Source organism: Ascidiella aspersa, chromosome 3, assembly GCF_963924565.1.
Source record: "Ascidiella aspersa chromosome 3, kaAscAspe10.2, whole genome shotgun sequence".
Classification (NCBI taxonomy): domain Eukaryota; kingdom Metazoa; phylum Chordata; class Ascidiacea; order Phlebobranchia; family Ascidiidae; genus Ascidiella; species Ascidiella aspersa.
In genome coordinates, this window is record NC_139449.1 from 5872934 (window position 1) to 5898302 (window position 25369).

Genomic DNA, 25369 nt, shown 5'->3' on the forward strand with positions numbered 1-25369 from the left:
GTTAAAATGGGTCGCGTCATGTAAAAGGTTGAAAATCACTGCTCTATGTCATCGTCTGTAATGATGTAATTTCTGTATTGGTTGTCACGTAAACCAGTTTGGCATGGCACACATCCAGCATGGCATGGTAGTCCACATCTCCGGCAACTACAGTGAGGTGGACACGATTCGCATTTGCAGTGTATTATTTTTAGTAGGTTGTCCGGGGCAGCTTTCATGTCCGTCCTTTAGGTAAAATTACTTAACATAATACTTTTTGACAAATGACTTCACTTGGACATCATTGAGTCAATTAACTTGGATTGAAATTAAGTGATTCCAATTTTTCATTGTTATATAAAAGCGTGCAAAAACATTTGTTCGCTATATCTTCAGTTTTTTTATTGGTTGTTAAGTTATTGCTCAATATAGGACGAGTTCACCTATAGCTTAAGGTTTTATTCTTGTATCAATGACTTGATTTGAAGTTGACTTGCTCTAATAATGACTTGACCGGGGCTTGACTTGGGCAACTGATGACTTACAGTCAACTCTGTTGTGAAAAAGTCAGGACTTGTGCTTATATCATTCTATAAATGACTTCACTGGTGTTGTGTCATTTCAAACTGACTACACTGGGATAATACATTGTTGTTGTTTTTGTCGAAACAGCATTTTGAGTAACATTTTTGTGCAACATGGAAGGTCTGGCAATTCCGAGCTTGGAAGAGACAAAGATCGCTCACTTGGCTGCTGAACTGAAGGACAAGTGCCACCCGAACGGAAAAGAAATTGACCCCAAAGAGACGGCAAAGGTGCTGCACAGACTGGGCAAAGCGTACAGCGAGATCGCAGAGTTGTACAGAGAAAGCGACCCGTACAAAGAGAAAATCTCGCTGATTAGGAGCGCGGTGCTGTACAACGCCGCCTTGGTCAGGAACGTTGACAGCAGGGAAGAGGTTAAAAAAGACCTTGAAGTTCTTTGCGCCCGCGTTTTGTCACAGGCCTTAGGCTCAGATGGAATAGCAGATGGGCTTAATGATTGTGTCATTAGATGCAAGCGTAAAGCGACAGCAATGCGAAATATCGTAATCGAAACCCTGAATCATATTGGCGAAGAGATGCTTTGTAACCAAAGGACGAGGGCCGTAGAGGCGCTGCAGGAAAGGGTATACATCGACTATGGGGAGATAATGAAGGACGTGATGGCGTTTTGCCTGAACGCGTTCGGCGACGCGCCCTGTCGTTTCGCCCTGGTCGGAATGGGTTCGTATGCTCGCAAGGAAATAACTCCCTTCTCAGATTTCGAGCATATCTACGTTCTGGATGACGCCGTAAAGTCGCGCGACGATTACGTCCAAGTGCTGGAAACGTTCAGGTGGATGACCGTGCTTTTCCAGCTGGTCGTTGTCAATATGGGCGAGACCCTGGTACCGCACGCTTCCCTGCCTTTGATCAATGACCCAGCGAGTGGAAATGACTGGTTCTTTGACGCTTACACAACGCGCGGCATCTGCTTCGACGGTATGGTGCCCTTTGCGTGTAAGTTCCCGCTGGGCATGCCGCCCACAGACCACAAACCGTGGAAGGTGGAGCTCATCAAACCGGTGTCCGACATGCTGTTTTATCTATCTGAGGACCAAGACATAAGGAACGGCTATCACCTTGCCGACATGCTCACCAAGACTGCTTATGTTTGCGGCGACAGGTGTGTATTCCAACAGTTTGAGGACGGCGTCAGACAAGCTCTCCACTCAGGCTTCTCGCGCCAGCAGCTCTGCAAACAAGTGAAAGAGGACTGGCGCGACTTCAATCTGGTGGTGAAACTCTTCACGATCACGAACGTTCCCAAGGTGAACATGAAGCGCATCATCTACCGCAGCGTGACCCTCTTCGTGGCATCGATGGCGCGCATTCACCGCCTCTTCGCTAAGTCGTCGTTCGACGTAGTACGGTCTCTTGCGGCCAAAATGGATTACGAGAACGCAGAGCGGGACGACTTGCTCTTCGCTGTGGCTGTGGCCTGCGAGGTAAGGCTGCGACTGTACAGCGAAGGCTGCGGGGAAGCTGACTGGTTGGACACGCGAAGGCACGACATTCCCTATCGCGATTTTCTGCTGCAGACTTTCGGGCTCGAGAACACGGTTCGCTTTCTGGTCGCCACTTGTAGGCTCCAGATGTCGGTCGGCCTTGACCTCTTCCCGGGCGAGGATGGACCGATTAACCCGAGCGTTCTCGAAGTAAGAATGCTCGGAGCGTTGAAAATGCACCGCAAGGCAATTGAGCTGTGCGAGAATTGGCTTCGAGAGAAATCCAAAGAGGAAAACCTGAAGGACTGGCGGCTGTTCGTTGGCTGCTTGATAAAGCAGAACTATCTGGTGGGAAATTACACCGAGTCCATAACTGGGTCCAAGTTGTTCTTAGAGGAAAGGAACATCGACTCGGTTTATCTCAGATTAGCTAACAACACGATCGGCGACTGCCATTTTATGAGGGCGGAATACACAGAGGCGATCAAATACTACGAGCAAGCGGCGGAGATCAACCCTCCTACAGAACACAGAAGGCAAACGCTCCTGACCACCCTCAAGTGCGTAGCTTTGTGCTACTTGCGACTGGGTAAGTTTCAAGCAGCGGCGAAAGTTCTAGACAGCATTTGGTACAAGTGGAAAAGCAACCAGGCCTTCACCTACTTTTGCCTGGACGCCTCGGCAACCTGCTACTTTGAGCTTCAGCGTTACGACGTCGCCCTCGAACGGAGAGAAAAGTGCTTGGGCGTCTGCCGCAAGATGGCGGACAACGAACAGCGCGACGCCAACGTTGCCTCGCAGAGCTTGTATTTAGGAAAATACTACGTGAATCTTGGAGACTTAGAAAAGGCCGAACATTATTTTGCTGCCGCTCTTTCAATACTCAAAAAGACAACGGAAATTAACAATATCGAAACGGCCGAGTGCTTCGCCTGTATGGCAGAACTTAAACAAAGTCAGGAACTATATGCGGAGGCGCTTGAACTAGCAAACAACGCACTGAAGCAGGTGGAAGTCGCGAAGGAACACGTCCACGTATCAAGCATGGTTAAAATGGCTTTGTCAGAGGAGGACTTGATCTACATGAGGGAGCGGCACCTAATATTCGCCAGCAGTCCCACGCTGCTTGCTGCCGAGACTGCCGCTAAATGTCGCGAGATAAAGGCCATCTGCTTCAAAGAGATGGGGAAGTATTCCGAGGCAGCAGAGTTGTTTGAATCAGAGCTTCAGACCTACCAATTGTTGATTGGGGAGCCGAACAGCCAAGCTGAGCAGAAAATCATCGAATGCTGGACGAACCTGTCGCTGTGCTACGACAAATCCGGACAGCACGAGGATTGCATGCGAGTCTCGCACAAGGCCGAGGAATATTACAGTAATCGTGGCATCCCGGATTCCGGCTTTCGCCAAATGGTATGCATCTCGCTGATGCGGTTAGAAAGATACAAAGAGGCACTGCGCTGTTGCCACGAAGATTTAGACGCTCTAAAAAAAGCATGTGGGGCGGATTTCGACAGCGAGACCACAAACCTGGCATCGTTCGCCAAATCTCATTTTAACCTTGGGCTGACTTATCAAGCTAACGAGATGAACGCACAAGCTGCATTGCATTACAAGTTTTGTCTTGACGTTTGTCACAAAGCAGGCGACCCATCGTTAAAAGGTTTGAGCGACTTTAGCGCTGAACAAATAGCTTCAATTAAAATCGAAGGCCACATGAGGAGATTGAGGTTGGTCGTGGCTGAGGTTTTCTGCGGACTTATAGCGAGTTCATTTGTAGGAATAGGCACTGTAATGAAAAATTTCAATATGTAAGTTTTTACCAGTTTTTTTTTACCTTGCGTGTGGCTATCTTAATGCCGTTCTATAAACTGGCCTCTTATCAATTTATCAAATCAAATCTCCTCTCTAAGTTTACTTTATTCTACTGTTGTGTTTGTTAATTTTTCAGCTTTTCTTTGATTGTACTGACGTTGATAGGATTTCTTTTCATATCACAAAACGATTTATTTATATTTAAGGACAAGATTTTCTATTAGGGCAATACCAATTACCAGATTATGGCGTACAACGAACAGAGCGATTCCATTGTTGCTTTGTAAATCACAGCCAATGAAAACTCGCCGCCCCTACACCCAAACATATTCACAAAACACCGATTCTGGTTTACAATGCACGGCAATATTTTAAAGGCTTTCATGAATTGTTTTACGTTTTGGCCTAAAGTTGATTCGAAAATTCTTCTAGAATTTAGTGACTTTGTCAGGGCGAATAACAGACTTTAATGGTGTAATCTTAAATCACATATTTTCCAAGTTATGTGCACAAATATATATGAAGCTTTGAAAAGGTTTGATGTATTCATATGAATATATAATATAAACCATAGCCAGTCCTGCTAGATTTCTTTTGATATTTACATATTTCGGCAAAATAGACCACGTTAGCTATTGTGAAAACACGATCAAATTCAGAGCTCTATGCGACAGTTATTACGCCTCTCTGTTGTACATTTATAATATATATATTATTTTTTTAAATACAATAGTATTTATGCTCCACAACAGCAATTCTAATCCAAAATTGTCCAAATTACTAACAAGCAAATATTAATGTAGGCCTATGTCTAAATGTTTGCGGTTAATGGGCATTTGTACACGTCAACAATAATTGTTTTGATTTTAGTGAAAGAGATGTTAAAACACCACTCTTAAGTAGTGTAGAAAAACAGTTCAAAGCCACAAAAAAGTTGAGTGGTTACAAGAAAGCCGGTGATTATACTAAAACCAAATTGGGAACACAAATGACACACTTCACACAATAGGTCTAGAAAGCAGTATTACAAGTTTGTCAACCTGAATTTGTGTTTACGTTTTTTATCAAACATCGGTATGGAATTTAAATATCGAACACCAACGTAGCCAGTGATGTGATCTTAAGCGTAAGCATGAGATTCTATTTATTTCGAAGCAAAGTTGTCCTCTGGTATAACATAACAAATCTATAACTTCGTAGATTTGTCGTATTCTGGTGTTGGCACGTTCTTCCGTCCGTATTCGGGTAAAAACGGAATGTACTTTGAAAGTATAGCATATATGCTGAAACAAAATGGCGTTGAATGTATCTTTTTATGAATAATAAAATAAACAGTATTTAGAGCAGGGGTTCTCAGATAGGGCTCTGTGTAACCCTTGAAGTGGATAAAGTTTAAAGTGGTGTATATAACATCTTTTAGTGTGTTTTTTCATTGTTATAATATATAGGTTGGAGAACACGCTCCTTAAAGCAAAATAAAAGGTCCGCATGGTAAACTAGGTTCGAGAAAATAGACTATTGGTATCAAAGCTTTCATGATTTCTTAAAATTTGTGACCTTCCTGCTCTAGTTTCGCAAAAATACGCCACGGAATGACACATACAAAAAGGTCAGTAAAATTAACTTTTTGAACCGGATTTGGCCCGCGGGTCATAGACACCCAATATTTCCAACAACTAAAAACGAAGTATAACGCAACTCCAAAATTTGTTAGACTATCAAATAATTAGCATAAGAGTGTGACAAACCTGCAGCAATTTGTGGGAAAAGGAAGATCGTAGCAAGCGGCGACTTTTTCCGCCAACGCTTGCTTATTGTCAATCTTGGTTCCACTTTACGATTTGCGGTATTTCACAATTCCACGTTCGCATTCTGTTCTTTTCATACAAGCACATGTTTTAATTTGCTTTGAATTTACTTTATTGAACACATTTGGTTGGGATCTAGGAGTATGTTTTCGCCTAAATCTACTTTGTATACCTTTACAGGATATCAATTTGCCGTTATTGGTATTCATGCGTTTAAATGCGACCACCAAAAAACGTGAATTGCACCCTTTTGAATAATGTTAGCTATCTTGCTTTACACAAACAAGGGTTTCCCTATTTTTACAACAGTTAGGTTTTGGAGTTTTTGAATTTAAATTTTGCACAGTTCAAGACCAATCTAAAAAATATTAGCATTCCTTCTTATTAATCAATGCTTATGTCCGGTTGTGCTTTGATTTTAATATGAGTGATAAAATAGGGAAGTACAATCAAGTGATGAACGTAATTTGTTTTGTTTTCATTTTATTATCTGGATTTGCATTTAATGTAAATTCCCTATGAAGAAGTTGGTACGACATTTGTTAGCCAAAATTCATACAACGAAATAGACAAAGTTTTAAGAACACAAGTTTTTGCTATAATTGACGTTAAGTCCTTGAAATACCGATTGGTTAATTTACTTAGGCCCAATGAATTTCTCTATTTCCAATTGGTAACATGAACTTTTAGCATATTGTATTACATTATCATTGTCTTTTGCATTGACTGTTTAGGCTTGCTTGTATTTCTTAACATTTCAAAGATTTGTGTTTTTTTTATAATTGTTGTTGCGCCTCGATTTTACGGTTAGTCGATTGCCAGTTTTCGCAACACTGAGTGTGATACGCTTACAAACGTGTTCGCCTTAAGTTTCCTACTCTGAAGTAAAGCACCCAGCAAGTCTGAAAGCACAACAGTTATCTAGCGTTTACAGTTATTTTTCAACGAAATGTATGTTTGTCTTTCAAGCAGGCATGGTGTTATCTAACACGCAGGCCAGCATTCCACCCGATTGAGGTTTCAAGAAGCACGGTGATTATTTGATCTCCTTCTATGGATCCGGTCTGAATCACTCCCGGGTTTGCTTTAATCCACCCAGGAACAGTCAGGCCCATAAATATTGAGAAACCTACAATTGCAACTTTTCTCATACTAACCTGTCAACGGCATGACTCGGGGGGTTCGGAGTCCCCGACAGCTTTGCGCATGCGTACCACTCGCCTACCGACCCAAGCATGTCTGCCACAACAGCCGCCAGCATTCCAACGAACCCCGCTACCGTGGCCCTGTGTATTGCCCACTGGCCGGAGTAGGGGAAGCGAAACCTGGGTAAATTGCAAAGCAGAGTAATACGTTCCTATCACAGAGGATGTCTTCTGAAATGCTTGACAAAAGCAGTCATTCTGATCAGGATTATAGGGCAATGAAGTCAAGGCAAAAATCAACTAGCCTGCAGTGAGGTTCGAACTTACGACCTCTGGTCATAACGGGACCGTTGCCCTACCAACTGTGCAACGAGGTATGCAAACAAACACACTATTCTGGAGTGATTAACTATAACAAATCTTGGGCCATACAAAAGTACTATTTTATTCCAAAGAAAATAGTCACCATCGTTAAAAAACGATTCGAAATTCGATGTTTCGCTTAGATAGGTGATTATATTTTTATAGGGTTGCAGTTATACCGTAATTTTACAAGTCAATGTGCTCCATTTACAAAAGGGCTTTAGTTCTTTCCACTTACCAAGGTGCGATGAAGATCACGTTTGATCGCAGATCGGTTCTAGCCCTGTGATATGGGTTGGTTGGGTCCGTTGGAAAAACATCGGTGACAGTAAAAATCAAACACAGCAGCCAGGCGGAGGCGAGGGCAAACAAAACCTGGAAATACAATAACTATTAATAGTATCGTTTAAAAATCAATGTTGGCATTTTAACTATGAAATTACAGTAGGGCCTAATTACAGTTGGACCTAGTTTTGTAGTTTTTAGGGGAAAATTGCAGTAGGGTTTAAGCTTTTTTTTGGTACTTTTAACGGGCATATGGGAAAATTTATTTGGCGATTCTTGCCAAAGATCAGAAGTTCACTTTATGCTGTTCCATTCAAGATTGCGAATCAGACATTTAAATTATTATTGTACGTCATTTAAACGTCCAACCAAGCTCCGTTAGAGATTTCTATAGTCTTGTATTTTGTAATCATACCGGTTACGTTCTGAAAATCGCCTTCTTTGCGAAGTGGAACTTTTTCCTCTTGGTGTGTGCCGGAAGCGGTACTTTTACGTTGTTGAGGTATTGCGAACACAGTATCATCACGAATGACGCGTACTGCACAAAGAGAAACATATTATAATGTTTAACGCCACAAACTAATACTTTAAACGAGTAGTTTTCAATATTTCTATAGGACGTGATTTACATAACGCCGAAACAATTTCAAAAACAAATTACATCATGATTTAAATGATTGCCTTGAAGAATATTACAACTGAAGCGTACATATACACAATGTGTACTATAACCTCCGTCAAGACCTTGTGGAGTCGCACTGGACGACGATACCGGCACTCATTATATAGTACACAAGATGCTTCAAAAAAGTTTAGCGTTGTTTTTCAAGCCTGGTTTTGCTTGTGCCATATTCATGATCAGGCTGAGGAATTTTGGTAAGCCTTCGTAAAGGCCTCTTGTGTATGAAAAAAACTAGGTGGCTTTAAAGGTAATGTTCGGCAACACAATACCAAACGTACATTCCAGACTGGCTGTCAATAAACTCGTTGACTTTTTCATCTTTCATCTAAATAACAACCTGAAAAACACCTCGAAATTTACTTACAACATTGCAATGCCCCAATGCGCCTTCGCCTGTTGATAGGCAGTAAAAAAGAGGCTCAATCCGACAAGTGTAATGGCAGGACCGATCGTGAGGGGCCCAATGTACCTGAGAAGGAATCCGACCGCGCCGGTCATACCGCAAAGAAGTTGAACGCAAGCCGCCACGGCAATGGCACCTTGGAACTTAAGAGAATTAGTTGATCTCAAATGTTAGATCAGGGTTATGGAACTATGCTTAGTACTAGAGATGTTAGAGCCATATCCGATGATAAGTGGTAGTATTGGCACGTGTCGGATATACTATGTTGGCATCGGTGCCGATCCGATATTGAAATTGTTATAAGTATTTCAGCCTTGATTTGCGATCCAACGCAAAAAAATTATCGTGAAAGGGTAATTTATTAAAACATAGCAGGTAAAGAACATTGGGTTACCCAACACTAAATCTTATATCGGTGTGATGATCTCGAAAATTGATCTTTGAATGCTTCAATTTCGTCTGGTTTGAGCATATAATGGCGCGATTTGTTATCGGACCAGATCGCAATACTTTTTCTTTAACATACCGGGTTTTGGTATCGAAATAAAAAGTCAGGTATCGGACATCCCTACCTAGTACTGCAGTCTGCATTAAATGCGCAACTTAACTACTGCGGGCCATCTCAGTTAGCCCAGGTCACAAATATGACAAGCGTCGAATGTGTGCAAATCCGTTGGGAATTAAAGTAGTCGTATAAATTGTGACCAATTTTTGAGACAGGGGAACATTAAACACAGTTTTGGTGACTGTGGCTTGACTTATCGTAACCTTAACTAATTTAGGCAAATAAAGGTATTTATTAATTTGAAAAAAAGTGTGTTGGCAACTTGTTTTGTTTTTTAACGGTTGCGATTTGATAGAATGCTGAGTGTTGTTTAATTTGACAAATTCCATTTTTATGCTAATGAAATGACTTGAACTTGATATGCCATGGCAATGATTTCGACTGGGGGTTGATTTATATCAGTAAAGATTTGCATTGAGACTTTAAATATTTTAAATGACTTGTTTACAACACTGATTTTAACATAAGTGTTTGGGTTATGTAGCTGCGGTACAACAACACTACGACGTTTGATATAAAACCTGTCATGTTATACAAGTTTACAACGTACACTTTATAGAAGTCATTCCCGAACTGTGTGCCCCGACACTGTTTGTAACTTTGTAAATTATGTTATTTGTAGGCATACGACATTATTACACAATATTCTTTACATATTAGTAATATTAAGTCATTTACATATAGTTCGTCAAAAATACTTAATTGAATTCAAATTATTTGAAAAAAGTGACTTAAGTGCACTTGTCAAGACTTGTCATTTCAAACCTTTTATTCATAGAAGGTTACAGTAACTACATCATTGCACAAACGTAACGCGTGCTACTGTATTTTACTTTTACATAGAGTTGAAAAACCAAGAGTGACCATACCTCTCTCATCCTGCGCATCCAAAGCTCGTCTCCATTCACGATCGTCCCGTCCGTGTCGTTGTACAATGTTTCCGAAGAGTTGGGGTTAAAGGTCGAGGGGTAACGGCGGGGGGCAAATGTTGTGGGGCAACACGAGGATTGCAAATGCTGGTGAAAGAAAGGTGAACGTGCTGCCTTGCTGATTGGAAGTCTTCGAAGAGGGAAATATGCTATATTGAATACCTATATGTTTGGTGGTATTTCAATTAGTTAAGTTTACCATTGGCGAAAAAAAGGTTAGTGACCCTAACGATTGTGATTCGCTGTTCACCTTACACAGCGCGTCTGATAAGCAAAAATACTCCAGTAAAATACCAAATTATCTCTAATGTTAGTCTATAATAATTAACTAAGGCTGAAAATATGAACAATATTGTAATACGAAACACATTACGTTACCTTGTTGCGGTTAATGCGCCTTCTTGCCGTAGACTATGTAGACCTATCTGTTAGCACTTGCTCGCATTATCAACTACATGTTGGTTAGCATAAGCCATGTGATGCCCTTATAGTTGCTGTAAGTAGCGACGTTGTAGTCACGTTTCGATCCTATAAATGCAGCACACTTTGGCGAGACGAACAAAGTAAAAACATACCGCTGTTTCCGTATGAATCCCATTGGCGATAGTTTCAGGGTTTTTCTGTCAAATGCACCCAAAGTTGTTCAGCTAAACGTGTTTTTATATGATTTGTTTTTTTACTCACGCATAATATATTAAACTGTAATTTCAACTCAAAAATGTCAACTAGGTGAATTAGAGTCTTACAAAGCAGGCAAATTCAAAATACTACAACAAACACGGGAATCGTGCACGCGACTAATGCCGATGTAGAGGTGATCAACAAATACGTTATGCATCATGTCAATATTTTAGTCAAACAGAGTGGTAAAAATTGAAAATTATACGACCTTAAGGTGGTATATAACTCAAATTTGTCCTCATCAAGACCTGAACTCCATTAAACACAGTATAACAAAACAAAAAATTGAATGCAGTCGGCACCAGCACCAATACGAAGACACTACAGACGCCCGACATAAAACTTTGAAAACCTGCACCGTTTCTGTACTGTTATTGCTTTGGACGGCAAACAAAATAATCGTAAATATTAAAAGAAACCAATGACGAACAAAATAAACCCATAAACTGAAACGAACAGATGTTTTATTATAGAAATGCAAACGATAAGGATGCACACGAATTACGCTTGGCATAAATTTTTTGCAACTGTTTATAACGGCGCATCAAATCAAGGCAAACTCATTCTAGAAAAATTGGCAAATTAAATTTCATCGAAAACTTTGCGAAACTTATTTAGAACTAAGTGGCTTAGTTTCCTCCAGACTGATTTCCTCCTGGTGATTTTTGGCCCAAGACTGGAGATCGCTCGAACCGAAGATGAGGAAGAAAATTGCTCCGAGAAGATAAATCCCTGATCCAAGGGCAAACGAGGCTCTCCATCCGTAAATCGGATTCGCTTTCTGGCGGAAGCGATAATAAAATGAAATGATAAAGCATTGAAGCGTTAATAAGTTTAATATAGTATTCGTTTTACAGTTGGTTGCGACATAATTTGATGGAATGAACTGTTAATGGAAAGATGCAACCTTTAGACTGGTTATATGTTTGGTCGCCACGCTTGGTCATTTTAATGAGATTTACAGTCTCGGAAAGAAGTTGATAAAAATCTGCAAAATTCTCGTGTGTTTAATTATAATTTAATAATTGTGTATAAGCTGCGAGATATTAAGTATATGCTCTACAAGTAATTTCTTGAGATAATTGCACAAAGTGTACAAAAAATTCCCCCCAAAGACAGAACTTGAAATACGGTACGCCCTAAACTGTATCGACCTATGTTTTAAAATAAACGTAAAGTTAGCAATATTGGCTTATTGTTTTAAAGTTTAGGCTATTATTGAATAAAATCAAAAAGCATGTTGGTCATTTCTAGCAATGATAACCTTGAATGACGAGAAATCTGCATTTACTAAAATGACAAGTAGCACTCACATAAGTCTCTCGGAAGGCTCCTACTATCTCAGGTCCGGCGAATCCTGCTATGCTACTCCAGGTGTTTCCCACGCTGAACATAATGCCACAAAACTGAGGGGCGATATCAACCAGGCACGTCTTAAAACCGGGAACGGTTAAGGCGTCCATACCCACTGTGAACACATAAATTCGTTTAAAAATGTGTTAGAACATAAAATACACTCGTTTCGTCTGCTGAAGGGAGGCTGTGGTTACAAACAACCAAAAGGCCGAATTTACCGATTTCCCAAGTTCCGCTGTATTACACTCATGCCAATAACTAAAATAGGGAGGGTATACACAATATGCTTTAGGGAAGATTTACACAATGCTCTATGCTATTTAACCTTAACAACTTGCAGTGAGACTCGGGACTCGGGAAAAGTCTTACACAATCTTACTGAAGTCAGAAATTAAAACGGAATGGCCCTTGCCTAATTTTGTTTTAAATTTGACGGCGCCTGTCTTTGTTGGGCAATATAAATGTTTCTGGTATTTTGAACATACCGCCTTTATTTTTATTTTGTAAAAATTTGCTCTAATGAAAAATACACACACGCAATCACACATACGAGTACAAAAACTGTTCTAAAGTAGCTTTTTGACCAACGAAAACGGCTTAAATGTCATAGTACACCGGAAGCTTTCGACAGACTAGCTGAATGATTCTATCAATGATGGAAGCAAAGCAGGCTAGAAAACCAAATATACCGTGTGAGGTTTGAACTCAGGACCCCCGGTCATACCGGGACCGTTAATCTACCACCTGAGTTACAAAGGCTTAGTGGGGAGCGAGTCGCGAGTCAACCAGGACATCATTGATTGCTGCAACATGCTAGTACAAAGAACTTTATATTGAAGTGGATCTTCAGCACCACATTCAGTCATGAAGTTACACACACATACGTGTACAACAACTGTAATCTAACGATAAGTGTTATTTTTGTTTTCGCCAGATTCTAAACCAACCCTACAAAATTTCATTAGTACTTAAAGGCGTTACGTCGGCCTTAGCATAAATTTATAATTAAACAATAAGAATCCACTCACCCACTGCGGTGAAAAATACAACCGTTGCTGTGACGTTGCAATCCAAGAAACTGACAACCAGAATTCCTACTGCCGGGATCATCAGGGCTGCGTTAAAAAATTTGGGGTAAATATACTTTGGGATTAAGTAAAGAACAGGCGTAGTACAGATGTGTTTTAGGGTATGTTTTTTAGGCTAAGGCCTGATAGAGCTTGTAAAAGTAGGCAGGCCAACATACTTAGGGATCGAAAAGTCTGCCACTTTAACCAAATGACGATTTCATTGAAAACTAACTTTTTTCAAAAATAACGTCGGTTTTCGTTTGTGGCGAAAGGGAAAAAGCATATATAAAAATATCGACATGTCGGTAGATTTGATTGCATGTGGTACGAGCCTTACACAAGTACGCTAAAAATAGTGCAAACACGCACATTCAAAAGTATTAGATTAATAAATCTATATCTGTTATATGATGCACGGATGTACGAAAACTTTCCGACATTAAAATACAATTTGTAAACAGTGCCAGTTATGTTTTATATACGTATAAATCAATAAACAAGGCTGGACACTCACAGGCAGTCCCGAAAGCCTTTCGAACGTAAATAGTCTTTATTCCTTTTGAAATAATCCAATCGGCCAAGTATCCAGTAGTTAAAGCCAGAGTTGCTTTGAGAACAAACGGAATGGAACTCAGTAGACCGCTCTACAAATATTATAAAAATAACGGTTTAAATAGAAGAACCAATGAGTCCAAATGCAGAACATCAAACCAGGAGACAGTTCATTTGTTTGCACGGTAACTCACATAAAGCTACAAAGCTATTTTTAACATTTATAATACGCAAAGGGTCACCATTTTTTTTATTAAGGGCAGGACATAAGACCTGACCATCGCGGGCTGGATAATTGTTAAGATTTTTGATCGCGTGCCGAATATAAACTTTTGTCGGACTTTATTGGCTTGATTCTATGGTTTGAGAAAAGCTGGTGTTGGTATATTAGCCAGCTTAATTCAAACGAATCAATGTGTTGGGTTCGACAAACGAATTTTCAATCAGCTGACCGTAAGAATTGCAACAAAAGTTAATGATAAATGGCAATTTAGCTAAGCGGACTCCTTTCAGTATTTTTATTCTGTTTTTTTTATGAGCATGTTGATAGAACAACGGGAAAGGTCAAATGTTTACCGCTTTTGCATCGAAGTGCAGTATCGTGGCCAAATAAGTGGGCAACATCGTCATCACCATGAAGCTGCCAAGGTTACTTGCAAACTGAGCAAACGCCACGCAAAGGAACGGAAGAGAAGTGAACATCTTTTTCCAGGGCACTGCCCTTTTTCTTTTGTCTTTCACCTTCATAAAAGCATCGGATGGTCAATAGTATTTAATTCATTAGCATTAGACTGTATCGCCAAACAGTGTGAAAAATACTGAAACATTTTCGCTTCACTCTACTGTAAATAATTGTTTTTAACTTTGGGCAAAGCTTGTCATTAATTCAAGATTATTATCAACTACTTTATTATTACTTATATATAATATTTTTGTAACAAGATTGTGCCAAAATATCGGAGCTTAATTGTTGGAGGTTTTAGTACGGCGTATAAGAATATTAAAGCCCATTCAGAAATATAGGTATCATCTTGAACGTTTCGAACATCTTTTCTTCATTTCAACAAAGATGTTAAAAATGAATAGCGATATATACTCCTATATGGGCTTTGATATTTTTACTATGTGCCAAAGTATTGTTCAAATTATTTCCAATTTTTTATTTTGCTGGAGTAAATTTATACTGTGGTTATGTTTTAAAATAAATTCTACATTCCTTTCACTAACACTGCCAGCACTCTCGTCAAGGGAATTTTGGATGTATTCCCTCTCCTTTATTGATATCCTTGGATGTTCTGCAGGTGTGTCGTGTTCAAGCAGTAACCAGCAAACAGACCAAACCAAGCCCAAGCTACCTGCAAAAACAAAATCTTATACAACAAAACACTCTTTATCTCATGCTACAAGAATCAGAAAGTTTGAAGAAAATAAGATTTGTACACCGAAAAGCCATCGCAGACTCACCTAATCTATCGATCAATGTGCAAGCAGGGCAGGCTAGCAAAACAGCTAGCCTGCAGTAAGGTTCGAACTCACGACCTCCAGTCATACCGGGACCGTCGCTCTACGAACTGAGCTATACAGGCACAAAGAGGAGCGTGTCGAGAAACAACCATGCGCCCATGCTTGCCACATTATGTTAGTACAATCAACTTTATGTTGTTTGAAGATTATTTTTGTTCTTCCCATGGATCAAACTAAATTTTCAGTCCACTTAACAGTTCCTTAACCCAGGGTTTCCCAAACTGTGGTCCGCGGACCATTGGTGGTCCTCGACGACTGCACATGTGGTCCGTGGCGATTTGACGAGAAATTAACTGTCACACATATACGTTGTACAGTGGGCTACGTAATACGTACCCTTTTAATAATTGCCACATCTGCTCACAGCTCGAAGATTTCGAAAGCTTTTGCTATCCATTATCGTAAATCTTACTTATGCGCGAAAACTAGTGAGTAAAAATTGTTGTGAGGCTGAGCTGAGAAACCAAGTGAAGTTATAGGATAATTTAACTGTGTAAGTAATTACATTTCGGTCCGCGAAAAAATATTCACAAATAGTGGTCCGTGGTCCAAAAAAGTTTGGGAAACCCTGCCTTAACCTACCTGAGGTATAAAACACCGACTGCCATCCGCAGGTTTTTGCCAGAAATCCCGAAAGAGGAAATATAAGGATGGCACCAACTGAAGAACCTTCAAATAAAATAGAGTATTATGCATTACATGAGTGCAAGATTACTTTTAAGAGCATGAACCCTATATGATTCTCTTTGACCCAGAAAAAAATAACAAAAACTCATAGCGTACACCGTCAGAGATATGGTCGGGGATGCCGTACTCCAAACATTGATATGTTAATAATCTTTAATATCAATGTAAGTTTTTATTCTGACATCAATACGATCCATAAGACATTTTTTATCGAAAAAAATTTTCGAAAATTTTAACACATATTTTAAAGCGATATCATACAGATAACTTTACGCCAGTTTTCAAGATAGCGGCAAACTTGTATTAGTATTAACATTGAAAACTCGTATTTGTATTATTACACTCATCCATAAAATATCAAAGCAACAATATTTGATAAAATTAACATTTCGTTGTTCACAAACGTTTCGGCAATACCTCATGCCATTATAAATAATAAATAATCGAACACGTTCGTAAACAAACAAAAAACAATAATGCCAGAAACAAACATACCCGCGAAATGAATGGAAGCCAATCTGCTTCGTTCGTTAGGTGGCGCCCAATCTCCCCATATTCCATGCATTATGGGGTACGACACTCCCTGGAACAAGGGTATATTGCTACAGCTTATTTATGCACAAGTTTAATGCTAACAATTTGCTGTTGTAATATATTACAAATAGGGATGGCCCACACTTAGTATTTTGTTCCGATGTGTTGGCCAAAAAATGCACATTGTTCGATTCTATACATGACTACCAGGTCAGTGTATCTAAGAAACGTTGACAAATTGGAACGTCCAAAGGTAATGCGCTTGACGTTATTAAACAAAGTTTTGCTTTGGAGATATTAATTGCCTTCAAATGCTCTTCAATATTTTCGGAGATATTTACCATTCAAGGTACTGTAGGATACTTTACGTGGATTGCAAACCATGACCGAAATTGGTAAGTAACCTGGCATTGAGACAGCACTAACAACAACCTTGTATCGCAAGAGTAATGCTACTACTTGGTGGGGAATATAGCTCCGATATTCTTGGGCTTCCTTAACCCCGTTCTACATGATTGATAGAATTACTTTGTATAGTTTTACAAAGAGGGTAAATCAACATTAGACAATTTCCGTTGTAATTCACTGCACGATAATGCGTTACAATATATTTCATGTATTTTCGTTGTTGAATGAAGAGTTAAATAGAAAAATGCGTTTCTAAAAGCTGCGACAGCGTTTATTACTTCTTAAACTAACATTGGGTTTAACGAGTGCCCAAGACTTAAAAATAAAAATCTCACTTCTCGTCAATGCTTAGGCAACGTGATCTAGTTTAAGATAAAAACAGGCAAAATACAGACTAATACCTACCGAGAAAAATCCGACAAGAAATCGCATCACAAAAATACCGACCAGTCCTCCGCTGGATGTTGCTAGGGGCGTCAAAATGGTTGCTAGGGAAGCGAGGAGAATGCAGATCCCCCAGACCCTTACCCTGCTATATCGACGACCCAACCACGCTCCTGGTGTCTAGTGATAAAAATATGATCAAGATGGACAATACAACGCCATTGAACATTCGTTATTTTGTTTGTGTTAAAAAAACACATAGGGGGGCGGTCATAGTTTCATAAATAACAAACATAGCACACATTTACATCACATTTATAGTGGATAGACTAACGAAAGTAAAGCACGCAGTTCGAAATTTATTTGCGTAATATCTCCGGATGTAAACCAGATAGCGATCAGAATTTTTTACACATCAATCAAAGCAATCTAAATTAGCCAGCATCAGGCTTTTATTGAAAGAGTAAGATTTTTATATTTATGAATATTATTTTTGCAGTTTAATCGTGCCAAAAGTGACTAACCTATGGTGCCTACGTGTCTTCTTTTGAAAAAGAGCATGGCCGCTAGTTATTCGGGGATAGGACATTAATATTCGTTTATTTTTTTTTTTTTTTAAATTAATAAACGTCCAAAATTCATTGCTTAAGTAATGTGTAAAAAATGATAATATTTGAAATGTGGCGTTCGCCAGAATATTATTAATATAAAGTATAGTGAAGTGCTATGAGCTTACATAAAAGCATACCAAATATAAAACATTGATATAAAAAATAAACTACAAATTTGTGGTGACACAAAGTGATGCGGTAAACACAGAAGTAAAAACAAAGTAAAAAAATAGGTTTTCTGAAGTTCGGAAGAATACATATATCACAACAAGTGAATATTAACTCGGTATATAGTTGCACATAGGAACAATAAGTTGACAGTCTGAGACTTTTAGCGGAGAACTATACATGAAAAGATTGGAATCTTACTTGCGTCACAGCGTATCCGTAAAAATAAGCGGCCAAAATTCGTCCCTGGTCACTTTCGTCCCAGATGAATTCACCACCACTTGTTATAACTGATGATGTGGTTGAATTGGCTGAAAACAAAGCACATAGTTAAAGCGACAAAACAAACAAACTAAGAATGTAAATTAGAAGTAACGATCTCAAACAACTGCTGTAGTAGCGTTTCAAACTGAACTTTGTATAGCCTCAAAATATACGTTAATATTACAAGACCACCTACAACATCCTAATTTGGAAAATTGACAATTTTAATTTCCAAATTTGCGTATGCATTAACATAGAGAAGCGTGTTGATTAGTTATTACAATAGTTTTTTTTCCAATTTTATAAAAAAATTGAAAAGCACAAATCAGAAATTTTTTTAATTTCGTTTCAACAATTTAAAGTCTTGATTTGAAACCTGACTAAATCTAATATTTGCAAATGTCGTATCTACAATGTCCAGTATTGTAATGCCAACATAAAGGTTGATTTGATTTACGCTTACTGTTTGATGTTAGTGCTGGTATTTAACTTGAAAAGTGACTTCGAACTTTACTTATTGTAAAACAAAAACTTGTCTAGCAAGTAATTTCAAAATGACAAGTCGTAGATAACGATTTAGTAAACTCACAAGTTGCCTTAAGGTGTGGGCAGGTATCTGCTACCGGTGTGCCGCTTTGATTTCCCGCCTGCTTTAAGTTGAGGTCTTGAACCGCCGTGTAGTTTACCATAGCCACGATAGCTGGACTAAGACACACTCTCAGCGAGTAGACTGTGAACATTCCCATGAAGCCCATCATGGCCAACGAGTAGCGGGCGGAAATGCAGTTTGGCCAACTCTGGAACAACATTCAACATCTGTAGTAAGAAATAGCTTTCTACTCTAAAAGCAACGTTTCTCAACCGGTAGGCCGCATTACTATGGTCAAATTAGCAAAATCGATCTTCAACTTTCTCAATTCTACCTAATTTACGACAATGATAAAGACAGAAGGAAATATTCGCATTTAGTAAGTCTATACAATATTCGATTTAAGTTTGGGTTAAATTAAACGCGCCGAATGTGAGTTTTAACAGTAGATTTCGACCAGGTTGGTTTAAAACAGTGTGCCTGAAACATTTTTAAATAAAACTTTAGTTCAAACCTCCGATAATGTAAGTCGATAACATAAGATCTATATCCTATCAAAATACAATGTATTTAAAACAAAGTATCTTAATACAGCCCCAGAGTAGATTTGATCTATTAGTCGAATAACTCACCCTAGGAAATATAGAACATCTACTTTTGTCTCCGGCGATCGCGTATTCATCTTTGATCTTCATATCAGTTTAGGTTGACAAAACTTTCAATTGCTTCTGCTAAAATCTAAACGCCGGCAAGAAGGTATAGTTAGATATCGTTCAACACTGATACAATTTGAGAAACGAGCAAACGTAAGTAAAGTCCCAAGTGTTGCGCAAGCGAGCAAATATAAGTGTGCCCAGAAATGTAAAACATGCAAAAGCAAATGAAGTCAGCTGTTGCGCAGACTAGCAGTTTGCCTGTAACGCTAACAATCTACCAGACTTTGAATTGGTGTTTTTAAATTTTTTTCGCGGCGGCCCAAATGTTATGCTTAAGTACATTAGCAATGCTTAGGCGACCCAATTAATTATCTTCACTGAAACTTTTTTGTCACTCAACATGTAACCTTATAGTGAAAACACGTAAATAAGACAACAGCAATATTGAATAAAGATTTAATTATTATGAACAAAAATACCTCCTTCTCTCGCAATTTCCTAAAATTTTGAAGCAATCTTACTGAGAACCTATCCTACTAAATATAACCATGTGAACTACTACAATCAACGATCAAGCCAACTCAAACAGCGACCTAATGTTGAGTTGCGACCCATAGGTTGAGAAACGCTACTTTAGTGAACTACGTTTCGAATGGCTGCAGTGAATACTTCAATGTAATTGAAAACGCTAAAATAACTTGTTGAATTTAAGTGTTACGATCGGTGACACCGTTTTCGCATCGCCACTTGACCGGGGTTGTCTGTAGAATATAGAGAGGCGAATAAATATCTGTGAATCATTTAGAAATAACGCTTTATATGCAACATCTTATTAATTTTTTATTTGTTTTAACACTACTACTTATTGCTGTAACACTAATAACGTCACAATTTGACGGTAGAATAAAGCTTATATAAAGTCATTAGCACCCGTTTCGTTCCTTACATTTATCTTTTTTTACTGCTTAACATTGACGTTTGCAATCCTTTTATGTGTTTGCGAAGCTAAAATGTGTCTCGTCAAACAGCTGTGTATGCCGTAAAATGGACCATTGAAAAACGGTTGAAGTATCTTCAATCAAGTTGGTCGAACTGCAGTTATTAACGTTAAGCACTCCTAAAACCTGTGAAGACTTGAATTCCGGTAACCCAACGTTATAAAAGAATATAAGAAAAAGACAAACGCTGTAGCCAGCAAACGCTCATGACGCAGGAAAGACGTTCTCCCCAAACGTTTACAAACCGCCACATTGTCTTCCATCGGAATGGTTGCCAGGAAAGCGAGGAGAATACAGAATACCCAGACCCTTACCTTGCTGTAACGTCGACCCAACCATGCTCCAGGGGTCTATGGAAAAAATTACACTTGTTTGGGCAAAATATGTTGTTCTGTTTTATGATTGCAAAAGAACAATCTAGAAACAAAATTTAGTAATACTGTTAAAGACCCTGCTTGCATCATTAATCGTCAGACTCGGTGAGTGTGTGATGGCTTTCCGATGTGTAAGCCGTAATCGTTGGTCAAAAAGCAACTTCAGAAGGGCTAGATTACAGTTGGTAACACGTGTGTGCATATTTTATTGAATAAGGTTATTGTACTCTAGACCCCTTTCAATATGAAGTTGCTTATATTAAAAAAAAGTAGCAAGCGTTGGTGTATGGTTGTTTCTCGACTCGCTTATTTCTGAGCCTGCATAGCTCATTTGGTAGAGTGACGGCCCCGGTATGACCATAGGACGTGAGTGCGAACGTCATTGCAGGCTTGTTGTTTTTCTAGTCTGCTCTGCTTGCATCATTGATCGACAGATTCGGCGAATCCGCAATGGCTTTTCATTTCAGTGTACTGTTAAAGACATTATGTACTCAGTCGTTTAACAGCATGAAGTTAAACCTGGATCCAGCTCGGTGACGTAATACCAACCTACCTGCGTTAAAACGTATCCGTAAACAAATGTGGCCAAAATACGGCTTTGGTCCCTTTCGTTCCAAATAAATTCACCGTCACTAGAGGGCATTATTGTGGATGTCGCGTTGAAGTCTAAAAGCGAGAACGAAAAAAAGGAAAACAAAACACTGGTAATAATAACAAACACGATAAGAGATGTACCAATAAGGCAAAATAACAAAACGTGGTAACGTGCTTCGAAATCAGAAAAAATTTTGGACGCTCACGTATGTTACAGGTTTTAGGAGAACTACATTATCTATACATTACTAACGACACGAAAGTGTTTTATGTTCGCTGTAATACTGTATATCAAGTTTGCGTGTGAGTTCGCAATCAAAAATTAAACATGTCTTGAAAAAAAAAATTGTTGCAGCATAAAAGGGATATTTTGCACTTTAACAATCTGCAATTTTAAGTGCGATGTAGACTACGATACTGCGGTGGTTTAGGTCAGTGGTTCCCGACCGGGGTAAATACCCCACTAGGGGGAATTTTTTTAATTTGCAGCGTAGAATTTGCTTCCCAATATTAATCTCTTACTGGTTGTCTGTGCTATATGTTATTGCTGCATTTGCCATGGAGCTGAGAAAAAATAAAGTTCACGTTTAGTGGCTATAGAGCTTGTAATCGGGAGTTTAATTTCTGTTCTAATAATTACATTAAAATATTAATGTAAACGATATTTTAGCAGTCTAAAATTGCAGGGGAAATTATATTTGAATATCGACTGAAATGGTGCACAGAAAAAATAGAAAGATTGGGAATCACTGGTTTCCGTGAAGTGCCCGTAAGTTACCGTTTCGTTATAGTCTGTTATTGTGACTGTTGCTACCTGGACAGGACACTAAGCTAACTTGAAAATGATTTGTTTCGTAGGTCATTTCAAGTTTAACACTAGAACGACCAGAAAAAAAGTTTACCTCCAACAACCGGTGACACCCTCCTCAAACATGTACTTTTTCATTAAGTTTGTTAAAAAACTCAACAAAAAATGCTTTCGGAATAAGTTCAGGATGTATTTGGCGTGTTCAGCTGTCAAAAAGGAGCAAGACTACAACTAGTCGACTTTATATTTTTAGATAATTAGCGACAAGAAGCAATAAACAACATTTTTAATGTGGATCTTATATAATATGCTAACTACGTCGAAAAAAGTTCATTTACTTCCTATATAAAATATAATATACTGTGAAAGTTTAAATCAAGCCCACGTGAATTAATTTATGGCAGGCATTCTGTAAGCTTCCAATCACCTTTACTTCAAACTTCACAAGTTGGCCTGCTGTAGTGGCTCCAACATGTAACGGTATTGTTTTTCCAACATTGTCCCACACACTTCCTTCGCTTACCATATGGCCTTCTCTGTACTGTGTAAACTTCTCTCTGGACTACCAGTTACCGCTTCACCAAGTACTCATCTATCATCCCCTTAATAAGCTGTGTATGAAGCTGCGTTGGCTGATATTGCTACCGGAAGACTTTCTGTACAGCATTCACCAGTTTAGTGTTGCTATGTCCAAAAAAATTAAGGAAACCTGCTCTTCATCGGAAACAGCTGTTTATTCGCTGTCAACTTCATTCCGGACTGTAGTTTCTCATGTAATTAGAGCAGGGCTGCCACTCTAAATTTTCATTTTTCCCTACCACACATGCAAGTTTTCCCCTACGTTTTCCCTACGCTATGGCGGGTTGATCTAGGGACTCTATAACGTCTCTATTGACGTAAGTAGGCTAAAAACAAAATGGGAAGAAGCAATTTGCCTGGCAACCTGTTGCCGTTCTTCAATTTTGAAGTTATTTTTTTTAATTTTCTATTTTTAGAAAAATGAGCCGGTCTCCAAAATTCGAAGTTGAAAGTTCGGTAAACGGCTAATGCCTTCTTCCGCACAATATTATCTCGTTGTGGTAAGATTCAGACCAGTGCCGAAGTTTTTCAATTCGTTTATCGAACTTCAAAATTCGCACTACTGTACTGTAACTGGATCTGCAAAATTACATACGATTCATTGCTAAAGCCCGTAAACGAACTTTAAAATTTGTACTACTGTAAACGACTTCAGCAATAAATCGTTAGGCAATTATGCGATCCGGTTACAGTAGTGCGAAGTTCGGTAAAGAGGCGAGCTGGGAAATTAGCCTGTTTCAACAAAAAGGAAATAGACAAAAACAGTAAAAATGATGCGGAATGACGGATATTTGCTATGACATTTAGATAGGAGTAAATTTATACAAAAAAACATGAAGCCCAAAAACAATCTCAGCACGCCAAGTTCGCCCAAGTTGAAACGGGGTTCCAGTTGGGCTGGATTATATTCTCTAATTGTTGTTATGGCGCTTAGTGTTTGGGTGAGGACGTGTTAAATTTTAATGTTTAAAAATATTGCTTAACCTAACCGAACCCAAACGCTAACCCGCACTCTAACCCAAATATATACCTTGTGGCAGGATTTCAGACGGGCGTCACCGTTGCTATTTAAAAAGGGTAAAAAGGCATAATATCATTAACCTGTATGATGCAATTTTAAATAAGTCGTCCTAAAAAATAAGAAAATCTTAAACTTAAAACAAATAACAAGCTGTATAATTCAATAGTAGGCCTACTTGGTAAATAACTCCATTGTAAGTGTCTGATCCCCATCATTTTCTTTTTTACCAAAATACCCTACTTTTCCCTTCAAAGTACAATTTATCCCGTAGGTATTCCCTACTCCCTACTTTAGGCGTAAATACCCTACCGTAGGGTAATATCCCTACGAGTGGCAGCCTTGAATTAGAGACCAATGCTTCCATAAGCTCACGAATGTGAATAAACTCATCAGCCACCAATCTCTGACTTCGAAAATCTTTGTTGCCAGTGTTGTCTGTACAAAACCTATATTGAAAAGAGAATACTGTTATTACAACTAAAATGATTCTTTACGCTTTGGCTTCGTATTTTTTTACTGGCTGGAATTGTTCTTGCTGCTTTAAACGCTGGCAATTGTAACTTATGTTATCTGCAGTTCCAATTAAGTACATCCGCTCGCAGGAACCTTTTTTCAATAAACATTTTCAAGCAAAGCACGGTATCAACTAATTTTATTTAGGAAAGAAAAGTACGTGCACTTAACTCGCAATCATTTTTTTTATAATAAACATCTGGAAAGTGCTCGGAGGGGCTATAGGCTTTAGATTGCGGCTACTCGAGTCTTATCTATCCAATAATGTAGCCCCGAATTGAACGTTGATACCTTATTAACACAGCTGTACCTGTTCAACACCTGAATGTGATAATTAATGCTCCGACTACAGAAACTCACAATGATAACAATTGCGTCACACCCTTATAGGTTATGCTTCAATTTACTTGGCAGTCACATATAATTATGTTGTCAAACATAACTTAAAGAAAGCATTTTGATCTGTAAGTTGTGTGACTAAAACCTATCAACACTGGACGATAGCAAATATTGAAATATATTGAAAGATGCTTTTCTATTGGAGGGCTGCTGTTACAATTACATATGGATAGAGAGATTGGAATTTATTTTGAAACAACGGCATGTACATGCAAAAAATAAATATAAAATAAGCGTTCGTAGTTCCCAGGGGGCGGCAAAACACTGTTTAAGTCATTTGGCCATCTGCCCTTGGCTGTGATTCAAAGCGTGTTGAGCACTTTTTGAAAAACAAGGGCGAAACAAAATACATTACATAAATAATAATTAGGCTATACAAATTACAAACAAAACTACAACATAAAAAATACATACATTATACTATATAATTTTACACTTTGAATTACACAGGGTTTGTTTTGTCCTCGTAGTAAGAGTTCAAAAACTTTAGTTTAATTTCCTTAACACTCTAAAATTTGACCATATTTTGCTTCTAAGCCACTAATGTTTTTTCGTTCTGCATTTTTGGAATCACCGACTTCAGCATTGTATAATA

At 38.7% G+C, this 25369-nt stretch overlaps 2 protein-coding genes and 1 pseudogene across 2 annotated transcripts; 1 reads left to right on the forward strand and 2 right to left on the reverse strand.

Annotated features, from left to right (window-relative positions):
- Positions 1–677: 677 nt before the first annotated feature.
- Positions 678–3824, forward strand: LOC146158225 (uncharacterized). Its single transcript, XM_083384787.1, has one exon. The coding sequence runs from the start codon at positions 678–680 to the stop codon at positions 3822–3824; it is 3147 nt and encodes a 1048-aa protein (XP_083240913.1).
- A 2955-nt stretch (positions 3825–6779) lies between these two features.
- On the reverse strand, positions 6780–10842 carry LOC146158226 (solute carrier family 23 member 2-like; annotated as a pseudogene).
- Positions 10843–11295: 453 nt separating this feature from the next.
- Positions 11296–19527, reverse strand: LOC146158227 (sialin-like). Its single transcript, XM_083384788.1, has 12 exons — positions 19465–19527; positions 18833–19040; positions 18181–18290; positions 17222–17380; positions 16370–16457; positions 15770–15856; positions 14891–15018; positions 14240–14404; positions 13626–13755; positions 13070–13156; positions 11999–12153; positions 11296–11466 (listed from the first exon to the last, which is right to left on the reverse strand). Exons 1-12 carry the CDS (start codon positions 19525–19527, stop codon positions 11296–11298), a joined length of 1551 nt encoding a protein of 516 aa, XP_083240914.1.
- Between the last annotated feature and the right edge of the window lie 5842 nt (positions 19528–25369).